This window comes from Bubalus bubalis, chromosome 4, assembly GCF_019923935.1.
Source record: "Bubalus bubalis isolate 160015118507 breed Murrah chromosome 4, NDDB_SH_1, whole genome shotgun sequence".
Lineage (NCBI taxonomy): Eukaryota > Metazoa > Chordata > Mammalia > Artiodactyla > Bovidae > Bubalus > Bubalus bubalis.
This window is the reverse complement of record NC_059160.1, coordinates 162,041,155-162,065,202: the sequence shown is the minus strand read 5'-3', so window position 1 is coordinate 162,065,202 and position 24,048 is coordinate 162,041,155. Positions and strand designations below refer to the sequence as shown.

At 49.9% G+C, this 24,048-nt stretch overlaps 1 protein-coding gene across 6 annotated transcripts in view; it reads left to right on the top strand.

Annotated features, from left to right (window-relative positions):
• The window catches only part of ARHGAP22 (Rho GTPase activating protein 22), a 177,753-nt gene that overhangs the window by 61,818 nt on the left and 91,887 nt on the right, over positions 1-24,048 (top strand). For all 6 annotated transcript variants that reach the window (XM_025284900.3, XM_044942400.2, XM_025284894.3 and 3 more), the window contains one exon: positions 11,074-11,161. In XM_025284900.3, the coding sequence (XP_025140685.3) occupies positions 11,074-11,161 (88 nt within the window). The remainder of the gene's footprint in view (positions 1-11,073; positions 11,162-24,048) is intronic.

The following is a 24,048-nucleotide window of genomic DNA, read 5'->3' as shown; positions in this document are numbered from 1 at the left end:
TCTGCTCCACTAACAGATCAAAATGAAAATTCTTGCCGAATAGTTATTTAAAAATCAAACAGAAATGTAGTCAGTAAATTTAGAATTGACTACAGCAGCCACGTCATTTTTGAACAATTTTTAAGCTATTTCATTAAAGTAATTTTTTTCCTGCATCTGACATGTCAAGGAAAAACATGACCACCCCCAAATATGTGTTCAAGCTTATCTCGTACCATACGGCAGAGGTTCTGAAAGGGACTCCTGGAGTGGCAACCACACAGTACCTTAGGAGTACCTACAACTCGTCATTATACGGTGAGACTTTGCCACTGTTGTGGGGAAGGAAAACCCAGTTATTAAGAAGCCTGATGACTTGCTCAGGAGTATGTAAATCACAGCTGCCAAGTGTCCTGGTTGCCTCTGAATTCTTTTGCACTCAGACTGTCACTGCCTACAGAATGGATCTTCACCTTCTAAAAATGACTTCTATTTTTCCTCCAGTGTGTCTGCCTGTTGGTGGAAATATATAATAAGCTTCTCTCAGGGTCTGCTAATTTAAGTCAGCACGGATATTCGCTTACAGTATTTAAATGCCTTCCACTTAAAATAGATCAATCCTTTGGCTTTCAACTGAACCCAGTTAATTTACAGTAATAGCTGGAAGACTGGTAAATGACTCATTTTGTCAATTACGAGGCCGAAAAACTGAATCAAATACCATTGAGGCAGCATGGAAACCATGTCTTATTCATTGTTTAGATGAGCATAACTTACTTATTGTATTTGGGACATTCTAGCTCCTTCATACATTAGTTGAAGACTGAATTACAGTTTATCAGCAAAATGGAGCTGATTAGGAGTGTTCCTGTTGACTTTGCTGCCTTGCCTTGTCTACTGAGGACAGTGGGCAGGTCTCCTGAATGATCTTTCACAGAGGATTCGGATGGGAGTGTGCCTTCCTCGGCAGAAAGCAGCATGTGCTCTCGGCAGCAGTCTGCTCAGCAAGACAGCCTGGCAGGGATCAGTGCAAAGAAATCTATACCGTGTTTCTCAGGCTAACCTGCTCTCAGCTAAACAGCATAGCAGCCCCTCTCCCAAATGACCGTAGACCCCAGAGCATAGCAATAGCTGCAGGGCCTGGAGAGCAATAAGTTAGAACCAAACCACTTCCAGTCAAGAGGGGGTCCCTCCCATCCAAGGCAAGCACCCAGACCTGGCATGTCCCGACAGTAGGTATTCTGAGCAGAAACAAGCTTCCCAGGGAGTGAGCTCCAAGGCCCAGGCCAACCTGAATGGCAGGGGGAGCCTTAAGGCAGCCTATTCATCATGGGCAGAGAGGCTGGAAGCTGTGTAACCCCAGAAACATGGCAGGGGCAGTGCATGGAAGAGCAGCTCTGTGTTCGGTGCTGTGGGGCGGCCACGTCCCCTGGTCTCCTCACCATGTGGGCAGGGGCCAGGCAGTGCTGCTTATCAAGGGCTCCCGGTTCTGAGGCAGAGGCTTCTCCAAACCTGCCCCGTGGGCTCTGAAGGCCAAGGGCAGAGTTAGCACGTAGGTGCAGCAGAAGTAGAAACCAACACCTGCCTGAGTCTTGGGTCAGAGAATATATTGGAAAGAAGTGACTGACCAGTGAAGTCTCATTCCCTTCTAGAAGGCTCGCAGCTCGTGCCCTCTGATGGCTGCTTCTCTTCTAAATGCATCCGCTTGATTGCAGTGACCAATGCAACCATCACAAGGACACCAGAGAAAACCTCGCACACAAGGTATTTTAAGGAGGCAAAGAGACCTCCCATTTGGTCCATTGAGCCAAGGAGAAACGGGGGCATTTTCACGCTCCCAGGACCTCCACTGCTCAACGGGGATCCTTTACAGGCAGGGCATTCAGCCAGGGACAGCAGGAGCCATCGGCCTTTTTGGATAGTGACCTGTATCCTTACTGGGTTTCCCACGCTTCAGTCTGAAGGGTCAGGGAGGAAGGGGGTTCTCCAGCTGTTGTAGTTGGAGGCCAGAACCCAGACCTTCTGCCATGTCCTGCTCAGCATTTTGACCACAGAGCTAGGCAGATGCCATCTTCCCATGCCCCCAAGGCTGTGTCATAAGTAGATGGATCTGCTCTCTCATTGCTCTTCCTTCCCAACATTCAATCAGAGGAGCAAGAGGATAACTGTTATTAGTTAAGGGGCTTTGCAGAGAAATACAGTGTTTCAATAGTACTATGATATTAAACATTTTATTGTGCCAACTGAGTGGTTTAGGGCAAAATTACCCCAATGTATTTGCTCAGTATATCTAATCAGTTAAACAGAGCTAAATCCTGAAATCCCAGCACCTAAATGCAATAATAGTTTACCTCTTGCTGCGACAAGTCTGCTGTGGGCCAGACGGCAGCCTCATCCATCTCTGTGGCCTCCGAGGTTGAAGCAGGGACGGAGGGAAGAGAGGAGGCTGGAAGTCACATGCAGTTTGTAAAGGGCCAGGCCTGGAAGTGGATGATGTCACTTCCGCCCAGTCCCGATTGGCCAGAGCCCTGTCACCACCAGAGGGTTTAGGAAGCACCCATGTAAGCATGCTGCCCCTCATCACAAGCATTCATTCCCCTGCGTCTCTAGAAAGCTACTCGGCACCCCAGCGTTGGGCCTGCCACAGTGATGCAGAGGGGCCAGGATACTAAACCTAGTGAGCGCTGGCTTCACACAGACGCCTTGCAACATAGGATCGCACCTTGTTCTCATGAACATGATCACAGCATTAATGACAAGGGCCTGGAGGGTGATTGTGTTGGGACCTCTCGACTGGGTGGGGCCCGAGGTGTCACAGTGCTGGGACGATGGGCACAGCCTCAATCCCACAGCCTCTGGAGTGAGATGGGACTGATTGAAAAATGTCCCCAGGTGTCCCTTGGGGACAGTCAGGGTTTCATTATTTGGGGCAGAACCTAGATCAGGGTGCTGGAGTGACGCAGAACTAACCACAGGGAAATTCAAGACCATTGAAGGAGGACCCTCCCGCCCTGGGTTGGGAGATGTTGTTGGCTCTGAGGCTGGAGGGTTGCTGAGGGCTTTGCCCAGACCCTAGGCCCTGGGCCCCAGGCTCACCCTTGATCCTAGCTAGACTTTTGTGGGCTCGGGACCTGGGGTGGGCAGCCCTCCCGGTGAGGGCTTCAGGGCCTGTGATCATCTAGGGAGGTGCAGGGAGCTGGTGCTGAGACCCCAAGCCCCTGCTTTCTGCAAAGCACAGCTCTGTCCCTCCAACACCCTGCCCCAAGGGCACACCTCTCAGGCTGACAGATTCTCTCAGGAAAAGAGGTGTGGCCCCCACGCTGCGATGAAGCAGGGCGGGGGGCGCGTGGAGCACACCGAGTGCATTTGGAGTGCATGGGAGGGGGTGTCACTCTGGAATCTGTTGGAAGAAGCTTCAGGATGAAGTCCTGAGCCAAGAATGAGACCAGACGAGTGACTCATCTCAACTCTTAGGGAGAGAAAGTACCCCAACCAAGAAGCAATTTGTCTCCAACTTTTAGTTTGCCTTTTTAAATATCTACATTTTGGACAGTAATGGACCATGATTACAGGCTTGTGTGATAAGGAGAGGAGAATGGTTCCTTGCTTGGCACTGAAATTCATTCTGATCTGTATTATTTAGAATTTGGAGCAATTCAGTTCTTGGTTGGGTGTCAGAAGATAAAGCTTTCTAAGATTGATCTGAGGCCACAGTCTGAATTACAGGGGATAAAGAACCCCGAGTGGTTACTTTTAAAAATGTGTCTGCAATTTTCCAAGGTTCTGCTGGTAGAAAATCGTATCATGCCACACTTGCTAGGAAGCATTTCAGAAGTTGGTTCTTTAGACAGTCTCCCTCTCTCAAAATGAAGAATGAAGACTTCCCAGAGAACCAGCTTTGATCAATTTAGAGAGAGAACTGGGTTAGAGTGTGAAGATCACAGAACAATTGTGAAGCTCAAAACCCAGACTGGTGGGAGAAGTACAGACACCCCTGGCCCTGCAGGGGGTCCCCCCTAGATTGTCACCCCAAAGTATGAAAGAGGAACCCTGTCCTTCACCATCCTGGGCTTGCTGAGTCTACACTGTACCCTATTCTATGGCACAAGGGATGGTGTTATGCGGGGAGGGGGTTGTTCCTAGGGCCAAACCAAATGAACAGATATAGAGACCAACAGAGATTTTAAAATAATAATTGTGACAAGTACTTGTATTCATTCAGCCTTTAGCACTTTACAAAGCATGAGTTCGGGCGGCCCAGTGAGGCACAAAGGACAGAGGCTAATGTCCTCATTTGCACAGGTAAGAAAACCAAGCCTCAGTCCTGGACCTGCTTGAGTCCCACGTTAAGTGGCAACATCACAATAATTATAAAGCCCTATAATTATTTTGGAAAGACCCTGATGTTGGGAAAGATTGAGGGCAGGAGGAGAATGGGACAGCAGAAGATGAGATGGTCGGATGGCATCACGGACTCGATGGACATGGGTTTGGGTAGACTCCGGCAGTTGGTGATGGACATGGAGGCCTGGTGTGCTGAGATTCATGGGGTCGCAAAGAGTCGGACACGACTGAGCGACTGAACTGAACTGATAATTATTTTTAAATGTGTATATGTATTCCTACTCCTGTAAAATGGTTAAAAGCAGACTCCATTCCTTGGCTATATAATAATTCACAAATTATAACAACAGCACTTATTCTCGCCAGGCATCCAGCCTGGTGCTGTGGCGGCTTCAAAACACATCCCCCTAGAGGAGGACGCTGGGCTCGGCTGCGTGCTCAGGCACTGGAGGCCCGGCCGGAGCCCTGGCTGTAAGCTCTCACTAGGGCCACGTCCACCACACTGCCCTCCTGCGCGGCTGCTGCAGTCTGGCTGCACTCCAGGCCCTCTGCTCACTCTGTCCCCTTTGGTTCCCTGAGAGGCCCATTGAACAGAGAGGGAAACTGAGGCTGGGAGAGGTTCCTGAGCAATATTGGTCTGTAGTGGCCCTTTCCTATAATATCCTTGACTGCTTTTATATGCAAGTAATGTTGGCCTCATAAAATACACTGGAAACCATGACTTCTTTTTTTCAGTTTTCAAAAGACCTTGTGTAGTATTGATGTTATTTCTTCCTTACATATTTGGTAGAATTTGGACTTTTCCTGGTGGAAAATTCCTTCTGAGTTTGGAGTTTTCCTGGTGGGAAGGTTTTTAGCTACAAATTCCATTTCCTTACCAGGTATGAGGCTACTTAACTATTTCTTGAGAGAACCTCCGTAGTTGGTGTGTTCTTTTATCTACTTCATGTGAACTGCCAAATTTATTAACATAATGTTATTCTTAACATTATCTTATTATTCCTTATATCCTTTTAATAACTGAAGAATCTGTACTGAGGTCACCTCTCTCATTTCCTGGTATTGGCAATTTATCTTCTGTCTGTTTCTTTCTTAGTCTGGCTAGAGACTTATCAATTTTATTGATCATCTCAAAGAACTCGCTTTTCATTTCATTGACTTTATTTTTATTTTTCATTTTATTTATAGCTACTCTGATCTTTATTTTCTCATTCTTTTACGTTGGGTTTAATTCACTCTTCTTTGTGTGGTTTCTTTGGTGGACGCTGAGGTCATTGAGGACTTTCATCTTTTCTGATACCAGCATTTAGTGCTGTAATTTACCCCCTAGCTACTCCTTTAGAGGCATGTGACACATTTTTTTAATTTTTTATTTTATATTGGAGTATAGCAGATTAACAGTATTGTGATGGATTCAAGTGGACAGCAGAGGAACTCAGCCACGCACACACATGTATCTGTCCTCTCCCAAACTCCCCTCCCATCCAGGCTGCCACATATCATTCAGCAGAGTTCCTCATACTCTATAGTAGGGCCTTGCTGGTTACCTATTTTAAACACAGCAGAGTACACATGTTGAGCCCCCTAACCGTCCCCTCTCCCGCATCCTGCCCCCTGGCAACCAAAGTTTGCTTTGTGAGTCAGTGAGTCATGTAACAAATTTTTATTTGTTGTGTTTTCATTTCTATCCAGTTCAAAGTACTTTCTAATATTTCTTTTTGACTTATTTTCGTTGATGTACGAGTTATTTAGAAGTATATTAATTGGTTTCCAAATATTCGAGGATTCTCCAGAAATTTTTCTGTCATTGATTTCTAACTTAATTCCATTGTGTTCAGAGAACATATGTTATATTTTAATTCCTTTTTCCATTTATTACGTCATGTCATGGTCATCTTAGTAAAAGTTTTATGGACATTTAAAAACATATTCTACTGTTGAGGAAGCAGCATTCAGGTCAAATTGGTCAAAACTGTTTTTTCAGGTCATTTATATCCTTACTGACTTTATCTGCTCATTCTCTAGATTCTTGATAAATAGATAATGACGTTTTTACTATAATTGGGGCTTCCCCGGTGGTTCAGACAGTAATATTTCTATTTTCTATTTCTCCATTAATCTTCATTCCTTTGGTCCTTTTTTCCAATTAATATCATTTTCCTTCTGTCTAACGGTCTTTAACAATTCTTGTAGTATGAGTCTGCTAATGATGCATTATTTCATATTTGTTTTGTATATCTTAAAAGATCTTTACTTAGTCTTTATTTTTGAGGAGTACTTTCTCTGGATTTAGAATATAAAGTGACAGATTTTTTCACTGCCTTCAAAGATGTTGTTCCTGCTGCAGAGTGCTGATGCTCACTTTGGGCTCCTCGGGAGGTCGCGGACGCCCTGGTCCAGAGCGCGGCTTGAGGCGCTGCAGGCGCCGCTTGTCCCTGGGGAATGCAGGTGTCGGAGGTACAGCAGCTCCTCCGAAACCTGGCTCTCCAGGGCCGCGTGAAGCTACTGAACCACTTTAACCCTCACGACAGCCTCCGGAGGCGGATGCTATTATTATCCGCATTTTACACATGAGGAAACTCACGCGCAGACTAAGTTTATGGAAAAGGCACCTTCCTTTGGATGCTTTAAGTTTTGCCCCTAAACACTAGTTCTCAAAGTGTATTCCTGGGAGCCAGAAGCATCAGAAAGCTGGTTGGAAATGCAGATTCTCCTTTTTTTTTTTTTGGTCAAGCCTCGAGGCTCCTGAGATCTTAGTTCTCCCAAGGAATTGAATATATGTGAAAGTGCCAAGTACTAACCACCGGGCTGCCAGGAATTCTGAGGGAATTCCTCAGATTCTCCTTCTTTCTCCAAACCTTTGTAATCAGAAACCCCAAGGATGGGTCTATCAGTGCTATTCCTTGCCAGCCAGTCATTAAATATTTCCATTATTAGAATTTAAATCATACAGACCTACAATTAAATAAATTATATTAAAAACAAAGATAATCAGTGGATAAACAAGATCCTACTGTGTAGCACAGGGAATTATATTCAATATCCTCTAATAAGCTATAATGGAAAACAATATGAAAAAGTGTATATATATATATACATATATATAAAACTGAATCACTTTGCTGTACATATAAAACTAACATGACATTGTAAATCAACTATACTTCAGTAAAATAAGTTTAAAAAATAACTAAAACAAAAGTAATCAGTCCTCAAAATGTATCACCCCCAATTGTTTGACTTCATTTACTACTATTTGTGCTCAGGGACATCCTTTTGCTGACAAAGGTCCATATAGTCAAAGCTTTGGTTTTTACAGTGGTCATGTATGGATGTGAGAATTGGACCATAAGGAAGGCTGGGCACCAAAGAATTGATGCTTTCAAACTGTGATGCTGGAGAAGACACTTGAAAATCCCTAGGACAGCAAGGAGATCAAACCAGGAAATCAACCCTGAGTATTCAATGGCAGGACTAATGCTGAAGCTGAAACTCCATACTCTGGCCACCTGGTGTGAAGAGCAGCTCACTGGAAAAGACCCTGATGCTGGGAAGACTAAGGGCAAAACGACAAGGGGCGACAGAGGGCCAGCTGTCTGTGTGGCATCATCGGCTCAGCGGACACGAGTTTGAGCAAACTCAGGGAGACAGTGAAGGACAGGGAAGCCTGGTCTGCTGCAGTTCGTGGGTTCGCAAAGAGTCCAACACGACTTAGTGACCGAGCAGCAACAGGACAGAGCCTGCTGCCCACTGTCCTGTGTGCCTGCCGCCCGCTGTCCTGTGTGTCTGCCGCCCACTGTCCTGTTTGCCTGCCGCCCACTGTCCTGTGTGTCTGCTGCCCACTGTCCTGTGTGCCTGCCGCCACTGTCCTGTGTGCCTGCCGCCCACTGTCCTATGTGCCTGCCGCCCACTGTCCTGTGTGTCTGCTGCCCACTGTCCTGTGTGTGGCGGGAGCCCTGCAGTAAGTTTCTTCTCGGAGTCACATTCAATGGTGACATGAAATGGGCCACGGGGAGTAAGTCACAGAAGTGGGCAGACACTACAAATCAGATGGCCTGGTTTGTATCGGAGAGCCTGTTGTTGAACATTTACCACAACACCACCAGACCTAGCACCCTGTTTTAACAAGCCCTGGGCTGGCTCTGATGCCTGCTCAAGGTTGAGACCCAGCCCAAGAATGCTGGAGGCTTCATACTGACTCCTGTGTATCTGGCATCACAGATATCATGCCGGAAACAGAAAAGCCGGTTCGGAGGCCCCTTCACAGTGACGGGAGCCACACTGGGATTCTGACTGAGCGCTGGCTGCTGAGTCCCAGAGCCTGCTGGCCCTTCAGGCGAGCTTCCTGCGCACAAAGTCAGCGGCAGCTGCTGTCACAAAGGTGGAGGGAGAGTCCTCCGGCGTCAGACACCCCGGGGGCACATCCCAACTCACCCTTGCCAGCAGAGGTGCATGGAGACTGGCTACTTCACCTCTCCAACCTCCATCTGCTTGTCCAAGAAAAAGAGAATAGTGCTCACCACTGTGGCACCTCTGGAAAGATTAAACCCAGCAGTTTAGACAAAAGCCAGGAACAGAGTACAAATTGTGTAAACAGGAGTTGTTGCCGCTTTTCCATTCAGCTGGAGTAGAAGATAATGCCAGTGTCAATACTGATACTCCCGTTTTATAGATGGCAGATATTGAAGCACAGAAGAGAAAAAGCAAAGTGCTCAAAAATTATACCGAGACAGTTACTGAAACAGCTCACACAAGAGACCCTTCCCATTAGCCAGTGATGGATCTCACGCACATTGTGCAGTGAACATGTGCCCCCTTCCTGGGGTTGCGGTCCTGATTTATTCCCACTAGCTCTAGGTTCCCTGGAAAGAAACTGTTAATTCAGTTACAACGATTACCATCTGGTTCTCTGGTTTATTGCTGTAATTTCTCTAAAGCAAGCATCCGTGGGTAAAAATGCCGTTCTGCCTTTACATTGCTTAAATGAGAAAAGGCATCTCTACACGTTCAAGCAGCACAAGACTTCAGCAGCCACGTGGCGCCTCCACGAGTGCGTGCTCAGTCATGTCCGACTCTTTGCAACCCCATGGACTGCAGCCCGTCAGGCTCCTCTATCCATGGAATTCTCCAGGCAAGAATACTGGAATGGGTTGCCATTTCCTCTTCCAAGGGATCTTCCCAACCCAGGGATTGAACCTGCGTCTCCTGCATTGGCAGGCAGATTCTATACCACTGAGCCATCTGGGAAGCCCCCTGGTGGAGCCTCCAGTCACCTTTAAAGCCAGAAATTGCCTGGAAAAGATAGGGGTGGAAAGAAGAGCGCTCTGCGACCACATGTGGGAGTGGGGACTGGAGGCAATCATGTGGGTAAAGCAGGTGACGGTGCCAGTCACCTGGGCAAGTTCAGGGAGGGGTGATGTTCTTCACTCGGCGTGGAACCCTGACACAGAGTAAGAGCTGGGGTTTACTTAGCAAATACACAGCTTTCACTGTGCCAGGTACTCTTCTGAGGCTTCCCAAGTACTAATTCACTTAGTGCTCACAGACAACCTGACAAAGGACTATTATTCTTCTTACTTCTTAGGTAAGGAAATCGGGAGGTTGCGCAGAGAGGTTAAACAATTTGCCTGAGGTCACACAGCCAGGAAGTAGCTGAACCAGGATTTGAACCCTGGTAGGTGGATTATAGGTATGGAGTTTAAGATGCATTTCCCATGGAGAGAACCAATAATGTGTAGTGAGAGCTGTATGTAGTCTGAGTTGAACGAACCTGAGCCTGAATGAGGGGCCTCAGTGGACATCAGTTGCTAACATCGAGAAAGGGGATGAAGGAGGCCCTGCCGAGCCCGTGTGTGGGGACAGGGTGAGTCAGGTGGTTATAACAGCACCTTGGTGTTTAGAACAGGATTTCTTCAACAGGAATCTGGCATCTCAGTGCCCCTGAGAAGTGGAAGTTACTATCCTGTTGTACAGACATGCAGACTGAGGTTCAGAGAGCTTAAGTAGTCGCCTGAGGTCACCCAGCCTGGAGGTGCAGCACAGGGGCTCAAACCCAACCTGCAGGTCTCTGTATCCCATGCTCTTTCTCTGTGTCTTCCAGCCTGGCTACCAGATTTCAGCATTAGAGAAGAGGGTGGGCCCCGCAGGGCCCCACCCCCTGTAGTATACACACAGGGATATACTGGGCTTGAGGCACGATTTGTGCTGATGCCTTCTGCATGCTAGCTGATGCCATGTAACGGGTAAAGAAATGAAGTCTCACCCAGCCAGGAGGGGGCACAGCTGGGCTCATACAGATCTCTTCCCCCATGTCACCTCCTGGATAGTTACATACAAGAAGCCTTCCTCTCCTGGACTCTCTCGCACCTAAAACCCCTGCCTCCGAAACCTAAAATGGGCACACTGGGACAGGGGATGCCCCCCATAATATGGAGCCTTCTTCCCTGCTACTGATGGGCTCACCAGTCCTTAACCAGAAGAGTGATAACCCTGGGCAGTCTCCTGTGAGTCAAGTGCCTCTGAGAGTGTTAGAAGGTAGTGCCATTCCACTCGAGTGGGGGCCCCAGGCGGGGCCTCCTCTGTACCCCATCCCTGCCATGGAGAGGAGGCCTGTGCTCTTGCCAACCTGCCCAGCCAGGGCCTGGGGCACTGGGACTCTGACCCTCAGCTTCACCCTCGCCCCAGGACCCTGACCACAGAGGCCCTTTCCCAGCCATCTCATGCTCTCACGCTTGTGTTGTCTCTGTTTAGGGCTTTATTTCTCTGCAAGGGACCCAGGTGACCGAACTGCTTCCTGGCCCTGAGGATCCGGGAAAGCACCTCTTCGAGATCAGCCCAGGTAGGCCTGAGCGCCTTCATCCATGTGCTGGTGCTGGCCCCGGTGGCCCCGGGGGGGTGTTGCCTCAGCTCTGGCCTGGGAAGGGCCATCTTTACAACACTCCTCTCTGCACAGACGTGAGCTCCGTCTATAAGCACAATTCAGAAATATCTAGACCATATTGTAAATTTGGGGAGAATTTTGAAAACTCGATCAATTATCTAGGTAGTTAGCATTCGATGAGAGGAAAATGTGGATTTAAAAATTCACAATCAAACAAGAGAGGAAAGCAATCAATGAGGATACCTTAGAGTGAAGGTCCAAACACAATATCTGAGTCACATGAAAATAAGTCCGAGGAAAACCATGAGCACAGGTTTAGAGCATTGACATAAGGTCTATCATGAACCCCAGAACAGAACTGAGATGTAGGGAAATAATTTAACTCAAAGAACTGCTATTATGTTTGCAGTTACAAAGCAGGTTTTAAAAGTTCCCAATTTTAAAATGTGACTCTTACTAAGTAAATGCGTCTTGCCAGTGAATCAGTCTGTTTACAGAAGGGCCAGCTCCTACAGCGAGGTGGCGTTTTACTAAGCTTGACCTATCCTGGAGGCAGAGCCTCAGACGAGGAAGCTGAGCGATGTTTCCGGAGATGAAAGCACAAAGCGCCGGGAAAGGAGCAGGAAGAGGGACGAGCCGGCAGGGCGCGCTAGTGAGCTAGCGAAGCACCCGGGCTCAGCTCCAACGGAAGGATTCAGAGTGTTTCACCCAAGGAGTGAGGGGGCTGGGGGTTTCCCCGCCAGCTCCCACCAGCCATTCGCTGACAGCTGCCCCATGGGGGGCTGGCTCTGGCATTTCCGGCCTGCCCTGCACTTGGCCAAGTTCCCTGCTTTCAGAAAAAGTCTTCAGGCGAAGTTGCAGGTGCTTAAGGAAAGAGGCCGCCAGCGCGGATGGGAACGACTGAGTGTTGGGGGGGTCTGGGCAGGGCACCAAGAGCATCAGTTACAGGCAGCTCATCGTCACATCCTCTCATGCGCCATCTGGATTTTGACTTTCTTCTGGGAAGTCGTGGCTGTGGACCGAGTGTGCTAGAGCCTCACTGGCATCTGAGCCAGTACACGTACTGGCCCAGAGCGGCATGGCCACCCAACCCCTCTGACGAAGTGACCTGGCCACAGGACAGGTCAGCCCAGGCACACCTCAGCCCAGCAAGCTATGGCACATTAGGAATGGAAGTGAATGAATCCAAGCCTGGGACGAAGTGTGTTCATCTTTGCTCTGTCCATATTGGGAGCTCCAGGACAGTCTGCAGGTTAAGTGTAGGGAGACCCTCCCAACTGCATGCTCCATGTTGAAAATTCAAGTACCCATGGTTTCATTTGACTATTTCATCTACTGCAAGAATCTTGATGCTGAAAGTGCACGTTGGAAGGTGGCAACAGAGGGATCCCAGGGTATGGAGTGGAAAATAGAGGCTTGGTTGACTATGGAACAGGAGTAGAGAAGGTACCTTCTGCTGAGAAGGTAGAGAAGAAATGAAAGAGAGCACTGAGGTGGGCAGGGCCCCAAGTTTGAGGGAGGAGGAGCTGGACACATGGAAGGAAGGCTTGGGGCAGGGGCCAGGGGCCTGGGCCTGGGAGTTGGAGAGGAGTGAGGTGAGGCCAGAACCAAAAGGTAGAGGTCAATACGCACCACCATAAATTCAGAAAGACCCTGGGCATGCGCCCCAAGGACCAGATGGGAATGATCACAGGTGTGCATGCTCTTTATCTGGTCAGAGCCGCTTACAAAGATTTCTTGGACTCTGTGGAGGAGAAGACTATTTGCCATGTAAGGTAACATATTCACCTTAGGGATGATTGACCTTAGGGTTCTAGGGATTAGAATGTGGACACCTTTGTGGGGCCATTATTCTGCTGCCACAATACTCAAGACATCCCACTAAGGTAAGGGGTACTTCCATGCCTAGTCTATCAGAAAGGACACTGGGGATTAAAAGGGATGGTCACTTGCCCAACAACACACAGCTGGATGGCAGTGGGGTCAAGACTTGCACAGTCTGACTTCCAAAGTCCTCCAACACAGGCACCTCGTACAGGTCTGGTATCTTCCCTACCTGGGCCGGAGCGGTCCAGGGAGGGAATCAAGGCTCCCCACACTCCTTTATCCCAAGCACAGCAGTGTTCGAAGCACCGGATACATGCAGGTTCCAAGCTCTGCCTGCCTGCCTCTGTCCTCTTGCCTTTGAACTTGCAGCCACTCCTGAAGGCCTGGAACGACTGTGAGGGAAGCCGTGAGACCACTCGGGGAAAGCGGATCAGGTGGTAGGCGGTGAGGGGTCCACACAGCCTTTGGGGAGAGCCGAAAAGGAAAGACTCGATCACCTCGGCTGGATGCATTTTTCTGGCCTGGGAGAGCCAGGCAGCGGTGCGCGTCCGCCACACCCAGCACCCCAGAGGGAGGGAGACTTGACAACTCTTGGACACGTGACAGAAACACAGGAATGAAAATGCATGAGATCAGTCACATGAATTTTAAGTCATCTGTGCTCTTCCACGGTATTAAAAAAAAATCACAACCTTTCATCAAGATAGAATTTAAAATGAGGAAAAGTTATACTGTGAGCGCCATCTAGTGGAGAGACGTGCCAATTCTATGCCGGCTGCGCGTTCCTCCAGCTCTTCTCCAGCCAGCCCCGAGCCCTCTCAGCCAGGCAGCACCTCTGATTCTTGACAGGCCCTAAATAGTGGGGCTGCAGCTTGAGCCACTTCTAGCCACAGAAACCCGATCTCCACCGGCACTCCAAGGCTGGGTTCTGGGTCAGGCCTGAAGGAGTCAGGCCCCCGGAAGGGGCTGGGATTCAAGGACCCTAGGTCTCCTTCCCACCTGGACCTCTTCTCCAGCCCTCTCAGCCTTTTGAGAGCTGTCTGCCCTTTGTGGACTTGATCCTGTTGGCCTACCAGGCATCTGGCCATAGGCCAAACACAGGCCTGCCTCCGAATCTTCAGGGTAGAGTAAGGAGGAGAGGCCTGCTGAGGTGCTCTAGACAAAAAGCTGCTGAACACACAAGATGCTTGTGTTGGTAGCCTGAGTTAGGTGATCCGTAAAGCAGTGGAGCTTGCTGCTAACACCCTTCTTCTGGTATGAGCATGATGCTATCAGAGTCCACTGACTACAGGGATTCAGATGGGAGCCCTAAGTCTTGCTGGCGAGTGACTGCTGGTCTATCATGGCTCCTCTGTTGCTGGGCATGTCTTTCCAGAGTCCCCAGTGGCAGGTGGCAGAATCCAGTTCTGACCAATGCAGGCAAAAGGGAAATAGCCAGAAGTTATAGGGCCATGCAGAATCAACCCCCAGGAGGCTGGAGAAGTGGGTGTGGAAAGGGCAGTGGCAGGGCTGCTCAGGACCCCCAGAGCCAGGAATAGAGAGTGGTAGGCGCTCCGTGCAGGGAGGGCTGCATTGGGAACGCTGCTCTCTTCAGTCCAGGCGGCGTCGATGGCTCAGGGTCTGAGGTCCGAGTGGCTTTGTTTAGGCCATGAACCTACCCCTGGTAGGCACAAGGACCCCACTCCTACTCCTGCCAAACTGAACTCAGGTACTTCCAGGGAAGAGAGAGGAGGTACTCTGCATCAGAGTCCGTGGCTGTTTCTCTGGGGGCCAAGTGTCATACTGATCGTGGCTCTTTCTGCAAATCCACACCGAGGGCCCCAAGTCTGGGTCCCTTTCCAGGCAGCATTTCCTCCTGGAGGGTGAGGACCCCAGCGTGCAGAACTGAGGATAACCCAGGTGAGATGTGAATCTCACAGAGGCTGCCCAGAATCTCAGAGCGGGACAGTGCTGTCTTCTGAAGCAGGAAGAGAACACATAGGGGGTCACACAGCTCTGACATCTGGGCCTGCTTCCCATCGCAGAGCGCCTGTCTGCTCTGGGCCCTGCAGACCACATTTCTCAAGATAAAGTGCTGGAAGCTCTGGAGGGGGACGTTGCCCAGGTCAGAGGCCTGGGAGGTGCCCTCCCGCTAACATACTGTTTGGGACCCCCACCCTGTCCCCAGACACTGGGTGGGCATCCTGCAGGCATCTGCCTGGGTGGGGATGGCTTTGAGGCCCTGGGTTTTCAGTTCCATCCAAGCACTGGGTGCTGAGGTATGAAGAGAGCGAGCAGCAGCACCCTGCGGAAGTTGGGGAGATGGAGGGTTGAACCCGGGCTTGCCAGCAACACCTCTGCTCCCTAGAGGCAGGCGTCTGCACACAGAAAGGAAGGTTCCGGGCAGAGAGTCGAGAGGCTCAGCCCATGTGCCATCCCGCTGCTTGTGCCTTTTCTCTGCGCTCCCCAACAGGACATGTGTCTCCACAGCACCCAGCTCTGACCAGCTCCCAACCGTCCTCTCCAAAGTCAGGGAGAGCTGGTCAGAAGCCTGACCGTGCCACCCAGGGCCCGCTGGTTTTGGACAAGTCACTCAGTGTCCCTGTGCCTCCATTTCATCACTTATAACTTGGAGATAATAAAGCCAAGTGCCTTGGGTTTGGTGAGGATGCAGTAAGAGCCCAGGGCCTGGCTCAACATTGACGCTGACATTTTTTTCATTCTTCCCTACTCTCTGCAGTCTGTGTATCCTTTTTATTAATAATAACAACACAGTTCCTGCTTAGCCATCACCTGTAAGTTATCAATCCCAATACCGTTTGATGCATGCCCCAACAAGGGTATCCACAGGGCTGAGAGCCCAGAGCAGAGGGCGGGGATGGCTCACCTGGGTGGTTGGGGAAGATTTCACTCAAGCTAAGCCTTGACAGGGGAGGGGAAATGAGAAGACCAGCCCTGGAATGGTCCAGAAGGGAAGAGAGTACACAAAGGCACAGAGGGCTGGAGCAGCAGGCTGTGCGGGAGACGTGGTGTGCCGAAGACCGCAGTGGAAAGGCAGGTGGGGACCTGGTCATAAAGGGCCTTGGATGCCGGACAAAGAGGCGTGGACTTAGCCACTGCACATCTTCAGCAAGCAGGAGGGATGGTTAAAACCAGAACTGTGTGTTAGAAGAGCCACTGATGTAGTGATTAGGAGGTGGGGGATTGCAAGGACCTGGCAGATGAGGTAGACTGCCACTCCTCCTTGCCACCCACTGCCCCAACCCTCGCCCCGGACCGTGTCCACAGAGACCACCCTGCCGGAATGCTCACCAGTGAGCGAGGTGGGGGTGGGGAGCAACTCATAAGCTGAGCTGATTAAAGTCAAGCTCTAATTCTTCCTGTGTAGTTCCAAGCTCAGGTGCCAAGTTCTTTGCAAGGGGGTCCTGATCATGCACATGCCTTTGAGGTCTGTTTAGGTGGGTCCCAGACTCAGCCCAGGTTTTCCTGGTGACTCAGTGGTTAAGAATCCACCTGCCAATGCAGGAGAGGCGGGTTTGATCCCTGGATCAGGAAGAGCCCCTGGAGAAGGAAATGGCCACCTACTCCAGTATTTTTTCCTTGGAAATCCCATGGACAGAGAAACCTGGAGGTCTACAGTCCATGGGGTCGCAAAGAATCGGACACTATTTAACGACGAAACAACAATAACAACAGACCCAGCCCAGCCTCTAACTTGCTGGGGGCAGCCAGAGCAGATGTCCTTGGTCTGGTTTCCCCAACTGTAAGATGAGGAGGCCTCCAAGGTGTCTACCTGCCCCAGGAGAGTAGCCTTCCACAACCAAGCTTCCCCCAGGAGAATGGGTTCCAGCAATTTCTTCGGGCTGTGCTGGGTCTCTGAAGCCTGTCTTAAGCCTTGAGCTTAAGACCCGTCCTTATCTGCCTGCAGCTTGGAGCAGATAGGAGAACTGCTGCCTGCTGTCTCTGCTGCCTGACCTTGAAGTAAAGCCAGCACACACAGATCAGTCTGCTTCTGCAGACTGATACGGGGCTTCTGACATCCCTGGAGCATCACTCACCTCATTAGCCGCCTCCTGAGCGGGATGCTGAGCTCAGCCTATCTCGGCACCTGGTACCAGCCAGCCAGCATATCAGCCTGACCCCGTGTGGCCCCGCTGAGTTTGCCTGCGGTGCGCCAGACGATGGGTAATGACTAGAAATGAAATTAGATGAGCAGTTCACAAACACTCCCCACCCCTGAGGGTGGGAGAATCAACAAATACGAAAGTGGTTTCCGGCACTTCCCTGCTTTGTGGTCTAGCCCTCCTGTCTTAACCTCACTTTTCTTAACTAAACACCAGACCAGGTACGGGGAACCCCTGTTGGTGTCCCTGGAAGTACATGCTCTTGCAGAGGAAGCTGCAGTTCATCCCTTTGGCCAAAATCACTTTCTAGAGCAGCCCTGTTTGATAGAAATACAAAGCAAGCCACGTTTGTAATGAAATCGACAATCCCCTGGCTCAGTTATACCAGCTGTATTTCAGGCAGTCACATGTGTCTGGTAGAGCCGTACTGCACGGCGGAGGCCTGGATGAGGAGGCAACTGGATGTAGTGCCTGACAGAGAATAGCTCAATGCTGTTGCCGTTTGATTGTTAAATCATGTCTGACTCTTTGTGACCCCAAGGACTGTAGCCCTCCAGGCTCCTCTATCCATGGGATTTTCCCAGGCAAGAATACTGGAGTGAGTTGCCATTTCCTCCTCCAGGAGATCTTCCTGACCCAGAAATAGAACCAGTGTCTCCTTGGCAGGTGGATTCTTTACTACTGTGCCACCTGGGGAGCCCAGGTGCTCGACAGGTACTCCAAAAATGAAGGGGGTGGGGGGAGAGGAGCAAAGGGGTTGGGGGGAAGCCGAGGTTTTGGAGTCAGATACTGAGATTCACATTTGAGCTCCCCCACTCACTAATGCCAAGAATTCAGGCCAGTAGCTTACACTCTCTGTGTCTCATTTTCATCTTCTGCTAGCAGAAATAAAACTACCTACTTGGCAAGAAAGCTGTGAACATCACGTGAACTAAGATATCTGGACGTGCAGAGGCCGCACACTCTCCACCAGCCGGTTCTCTCTCCCTTCCCTCCCTCCTTTCTTTCTCTTTCTCTCTCTTCTTTCCTTCCTCTCTCCTCTTTCTCTCCCTCCCTCCCTCTCTCCCTATCTTTCAACTTCTCTTTTATCTGCCATATACAAACAAACTTCACGTTTCTTTAGTTTGTGGCTTTCAAAACAAATTCCAGCCCTCCAGCAGGGGTTCTCAAGTTTACCTGTATATCCGAGCCCCTGCAGCGCTCGTCAAAAACCCTGGGTACTAGGCTCATCCCCAAAGTTACAGATTCCGAGATCTGGGATGGGGCTGGAGAATGTGTTTTTTTAACATGCTCCCAGATAATGCCACTGTTGCTGGCCTGGGATAATTAGTTTGAAAGGGAGCTCATGGAAGAAAGGGAGAAATTTCATATCTAATGCCCTTAACGGTGCTTTTTCCTGCTTTTTGAAGACAGAGTCCTGCAGCTTTGCTTTGCACTAGGCCCCACAATTTATGTACTTGGTCCCAAGCACAATGGAGGGCAGTGAGGCGCCCAGAGGCTCTGTTCATGGAGACATGAGTCTGGAATAAAGGAGGTGATGATCCGGCACTGTGCTAGGAGGGTCCACTGCAAGCAAGGCTGAGCTGCTCCAGTGCGGAGGGAAGAGGGCACCAAGGGGCTTCTCGGCCGGACAAGCAGATGTGAAATGCTGCTGCAGGAGCAGGTGTAGCTGTGCTTTGTGGGGGCCACAGACAGACCAGGCATGGGGTTTTTTATTCGCTATTTAAATAGCACACTCCCTTGGGCATGGGGATACTCGTGGGATAAGAGGAGACCACTCACAGGCACCCAGGGTCCCCCAGGGTGCAGTGGACATGCCCATCAGCTGCCAGGCCTCCCTCCCAACAGCCACTGGACCATGGTGCCATGCCCCATCCTGGACAAGAAAGTCCATCCCGACACCGTCTTTCCCAGCCCGAAGCCCTACTCTGTGCACTGTGCTGTCAACCAAGCCAGGGACTCACCACTGTGCTCCACCCTGAGGCTCTGCCGGGTACGTGCTCCTGACCCCAGCTCTCCACCAGACTAGGGGAAGGGGTGGCAGCAGTCACTGGGGGGAAGCAGAGGTGTGCTGTTGGCCTGGGGCACCAGGAAGCAGGGGGTGGCTGAGCATCCCTGGAGGCAGGAGGCTCAGGAGCAGGACCACAGGAGAGCTGAGGTTCCAAGCCTTTGAATACACTCCAGTGGCCCATCAGACCTCACTGACAAAATACAAATTTAAAGACAAAATGATTGACAACCTCAAGACAGCCACCAGAGAACACCGAATGCCTAGCGCAGGGTCCTTCCCAGGGAGCTCCTGTGCACCTGCCCTGGTCACAGGCCCCTGAAGCCAGCCCTGACTGTGGGCCTCTGGATGCCCAGGGAGCTCCTTTGCACCTGCCCAGGTCACAGGCCCCTGAAGCCAGCCCTGACTGTGGGTCTCTGGATGTAATGCAGGACCTGTCTGTTCTTTGGCACTAGGCTCCAGCCTGTGAACGCAGCCTAACACCCCTTGTTGACCTCTTCCTGCAAATTCACTAGCCCTTGCAGCCTCCAGTCATAGGTAAATTCAGTCCACATCTTACCAGTGTCCTTATCCCATCCATAAACTTGGCACCCAGAAGGGGTACGGCTTCTCCAGGGGCTGAGTGTACTCCACCCATCGCGGCCCAGCTCCATGTTCTTTCCGTCCATCCCTGGCCCTGGGTCCAAGGCCATTGCTGCCCTCTGTCCTCTCCTTTCGGTCCTGTTGCTAGAAATGCTCCTGAATTTGCTGCAAGTCTCTACTTCTCCCACATCCTAAACTGCTAAGGCAGGGGGTACTTTAAGTGGCTCTCCTAGCACCCACAGAGGGCATCAGGGAATGTTGACCTGGGAGGTGCCGCCTGCGTGCTTGCAAATTAAGGCTGTGGTCCACCAGGAGACTGAAGTGAAGCCGTCTCTCTTGTACGAGGCCAATCAGAAAGAATCTTTAGTGGCCCACCCAGGGCTCTCTGCCACCACGCAGCCTAGCCTGGCTTCCTAAGTGTGTAACATGGTCCTTACCCTAATGCATTGGCTCAACTTCATCTTGGCAAGTTTGACATTCTTCCTGACTCTCTAACCCACAGCCTTCTGATCTGCACTGCGAGGGCCGCCTGCGTGGCATGTAAGGAAGTGTCGTGCCCTGGCTGGGAGGGGCGCATGAGTCCGGCTCTAGGCTTGCCGCTGCCGTCCTTATTCCAGCCAGGCGACCCACCTTCTCCCGTCTTGGGGCTTATCTTTCAAGCCTGAGCTTGCTTCTGTGGTTGCACCTTTCATGCATAATTTGAAAAGTGCCTCTTGGCTTTTTACCTTCTCTTCTTTTTGGGGTTGTTATGTTTCTCTCATCAGACTTAGGTCTCTAGATGCAAGGCCCATATCTGATTCACATCTCCAACTTCAGCCCAGTGCCCTGTGTCTGGCCTTGATGGGGAGCCCTGGAGGAGACATGCACAGTTGTGCCGGTGTCCTGGGGCAGAAACAGCTTGGCTAACTCTGAGCCATTTGCTTGGTGAGATCCCAGAGAGCCTTGGCATGTGGACAGTCTTATAGGCAATGAAGAGCCACAGAAGGTCCTAAACAGGGGAAAGTTATGATAATATTTAGCAGCAATGAAAAGACTGGGTTGAGCAGGGGGTAACAAGAGGGACCCAGAACCAGTGTGTGTGTGTGTGTGCGTGTGGCGGGGCGGGGGGCAGGGGTGGCGTGCTGCTTCAGTACCAGAACCAGTGTGTGTGTGCGTGTGTGAGTGTGTATATGTGTGTGTGTGCGTGTGCGTATATGTGTATGTGTGCGTGTGTGTGTGCGTGTGTATGTGTGTGCATGTGTGTGTGTGTGTGTGTGTGTGGCAGGGCGGGGGGCAGGGGTGGCGCGCTGCTTCATTAGAGCAGCAGGGACTGCTCAAGTTAGAACCAAGCAGAGGCCGGGAGGATGGATGGCTGAGAGGTGAACTGTTCAGACCTGGTGAGGGACAGGATGTTGGAAGTAGAATCCAGAATGACTGCCAAGTTGATGGCCAACTAAGAAAGGACAGAGGGAGGGAGCAGCAGTTCAGGGATAAAGATGATCGAGTCAAGGTGAGGTCACAGGAACCCAGGCTAGTGGCTGTGCCGCCTGGATTCGATGTTGCAGGGAGCAGGGCTTCTCGAGCCTTCAGTTCCACTCCCGTGGCATCTGATGTTCCAGCCCTCCCCCACTGTAAGTGATGCGGTTTCTCCATTCAAAACCGAGATCAAGGATCTAGGAAGCCGTTCCAGACTCCACACGCTCCCTGCAAACCCCTCCCCACAATGAGTCTCTTTAATGACAGAGTTCAAAAACTGGACCCAGGGACTTCCCTAGTGTCCTAGTGGTTAAGAATCTGCCTTGCAGGGGATGCCGGTTCGATCCCTGGTCAGAGAGGTAAGATCCCACTTTCTGCAGAGCAACTAAGCCCAGATGCCACAACTACTGAGCCCGAGTGCCATAACTAGAGAGTCTGTGCACAATGAAAGATCCTGCATGCCGTAACTATTTTAAGACTCAATGCAATGAAATAAATATATAAAAAAAAAAAAAAAAACAGACCCAGAACTTAACTACGTGCACTTGGTCAAGTTGCTAACTTCTCTGTGCCTCAGTTTCCTCATATATAAAATGAGAATAAAGTGTCTATACCTTGGCTTAGGGGTGGGGGTGAAGCAGCTGGATGTGACTATACAGAGGGAGCAGAAGGAGCCTTATTCTGATGGTATAGTTAAGTATCTTAATTGTGGTGATACTTTCATGTAACTACACGTGTGATAAAACTATATAGACCCCTCCCCCACCTCAGTAGACACACACACACACACACACACACACACACACACACTAGTGTGTATAACTGGCAGAATCTGAATCAGCTTTGTGGATTGATTGTGTAAGGTCAGTTTCCTGATTTCCATGGTGGGATGTAGTTACGTAAGATGCTAAACAGGAGGAGGCTGGGTGTAGAGAGCCTGGGACCTTGCTGTACAATTCCTTGCAATTTCCTGTGAATCTAGAATTATTTCAGAAGAAAACTTTTTTAAAGTACATATCCCATAGTGTTTTGGGGATATGATAATCTACATCTTAGGACAATACTACCCTGTGTTAAGTATTCTGTAAAGTTTAGCAATTATTATAGCAAGGTGTCTACACAATTAAGAAATAAAAGATCAGTGTATTTTAAAAAGTAGTTAGCTACCTTTTCAAACGATATACTCAGTATGTTTTTTAACCTTCAGATACGTTTTCAGCCAGAATGTCTCTAAACCTAGATGAATGGGTCCAGCTGTTTATATTAAAAAGTATGACAAATAATACAGTACTTTCTCCTAATTTTGTGACTTGCTGGCCATTCTGTGGTTTACTGATTGATGATTAACAACCAGGTCCCTTGTTTCTCAGAAGTATTTCAGCTGAAAAAAAAACATTTAGAATATCATTTGAAAATTGGCAAACGTGGTGTTGAACTGCTCATTCGATACTTCGTGACTTCTCGGACACCTGTGTGTGGCACTCCCGCAGCCCTGGTGACTGTTCATGTGTCTGCCCACCTTCTGTATGGCTGCCTCTCGCATGCCCTGACCCAGACCAGGTACAGGAACATGACTGCTGACTGCTGGAATAGAAGTCCACTCTCAGTGGAAACTTGTTAATTCCTTCAAAAGCAACTGGTTATTCCTGGGATAGCAATAGGAGTAAGTTTCATATATGAACATCTTCCACGAGACACAAGCAACATGAGATTCTTAAAGTCATCTGTTGAGTTTCTTTTTAGAAATAGAAGTGGGAAGGGCACCATCAGGGTATTGGTTCAATCTCCCTGACACCCAGTGTGCAGACCTTACACTCCCGTTGTACCAATATGGTGAGCAAAGCGCAGAGGGGTAACTTGTCTAAAGTCGCATGACTAGTACCAGATGGAGTCCAAGGTCCATCCTGGGGAGTCCCCCTTCAGGGTCCCATCCTAGGCTGCCAACAGGAGCTGAGGCGGGTGCTGGGCACCACAGCTCTGAGACACGGAGGGGCACAGACAGAACTCCCTCAGTTAGAGACATGCATCCCGGGTAGGAAGGTTGATGTGCAGTCTGCTCAGTGCCAGCTCAGAACAAAGATGCAGATAAAATTCTTTATGAGTGACCTCAGCTAGACTAAATCTCTAGATAAATTAGGATGTGGGGAGGAATGTGGCAGGGGATTAGTGGTGGGGAATTGGATGACCCAGGTCACCTCTGAGAAGCCAAGCCCAGGTAAAGAGGCTCCTCTGACAAGGGAGCCTTCAGCTTAGGAACTTCTTTAGACGCAGGGCTATTCTTTAGGTCCTTCCTAAACAAGATGTGGTCCATGGACCAGCTGCATCAGCATCATCTGGGAGCTCGTTGGAAATGGAGATCCTCAGGCCCCACCCAGAACTGCTGAAATAGAATCTGGTTATAGGAATATGTCCTGAGGGATTCATGTCCATGTTAAAATGCAAAGCAATGCTCCCAAGTGAAACAACACCAGTGCTACGCAACCCTGGACTACGACCTCCTGAAAGAGGGACTTAGGTTGGTGCACGCAGGACCTGGTGCTGGGATTTTCAAGATACTTGATAAAATAAAATTATGAAAAAGCCTCAAAAGCAGGAAGGAAGCTGAAAGTGATGGCAGAGAGAGGCAAACAGTGGCAAGACACTGAGCCTAGTTCTCAGGCTGCAAGCCAGGCTGTAAACCAGGGCTGATTGCCCATAAGCTGATTCTGGCCCATAAGACATACTTTGTTTGGCTCATGGAGCATTATTTATGCACAAAAGATTTTACCCATAGATCTCAGGTGGCGCTAGTGGTAAAGAACCCGTTTGCCAATTCAGGAGACATAAGAGATGTGGGTTTGATCACTGAGTCAGGAAGATCTTCTGGAGAA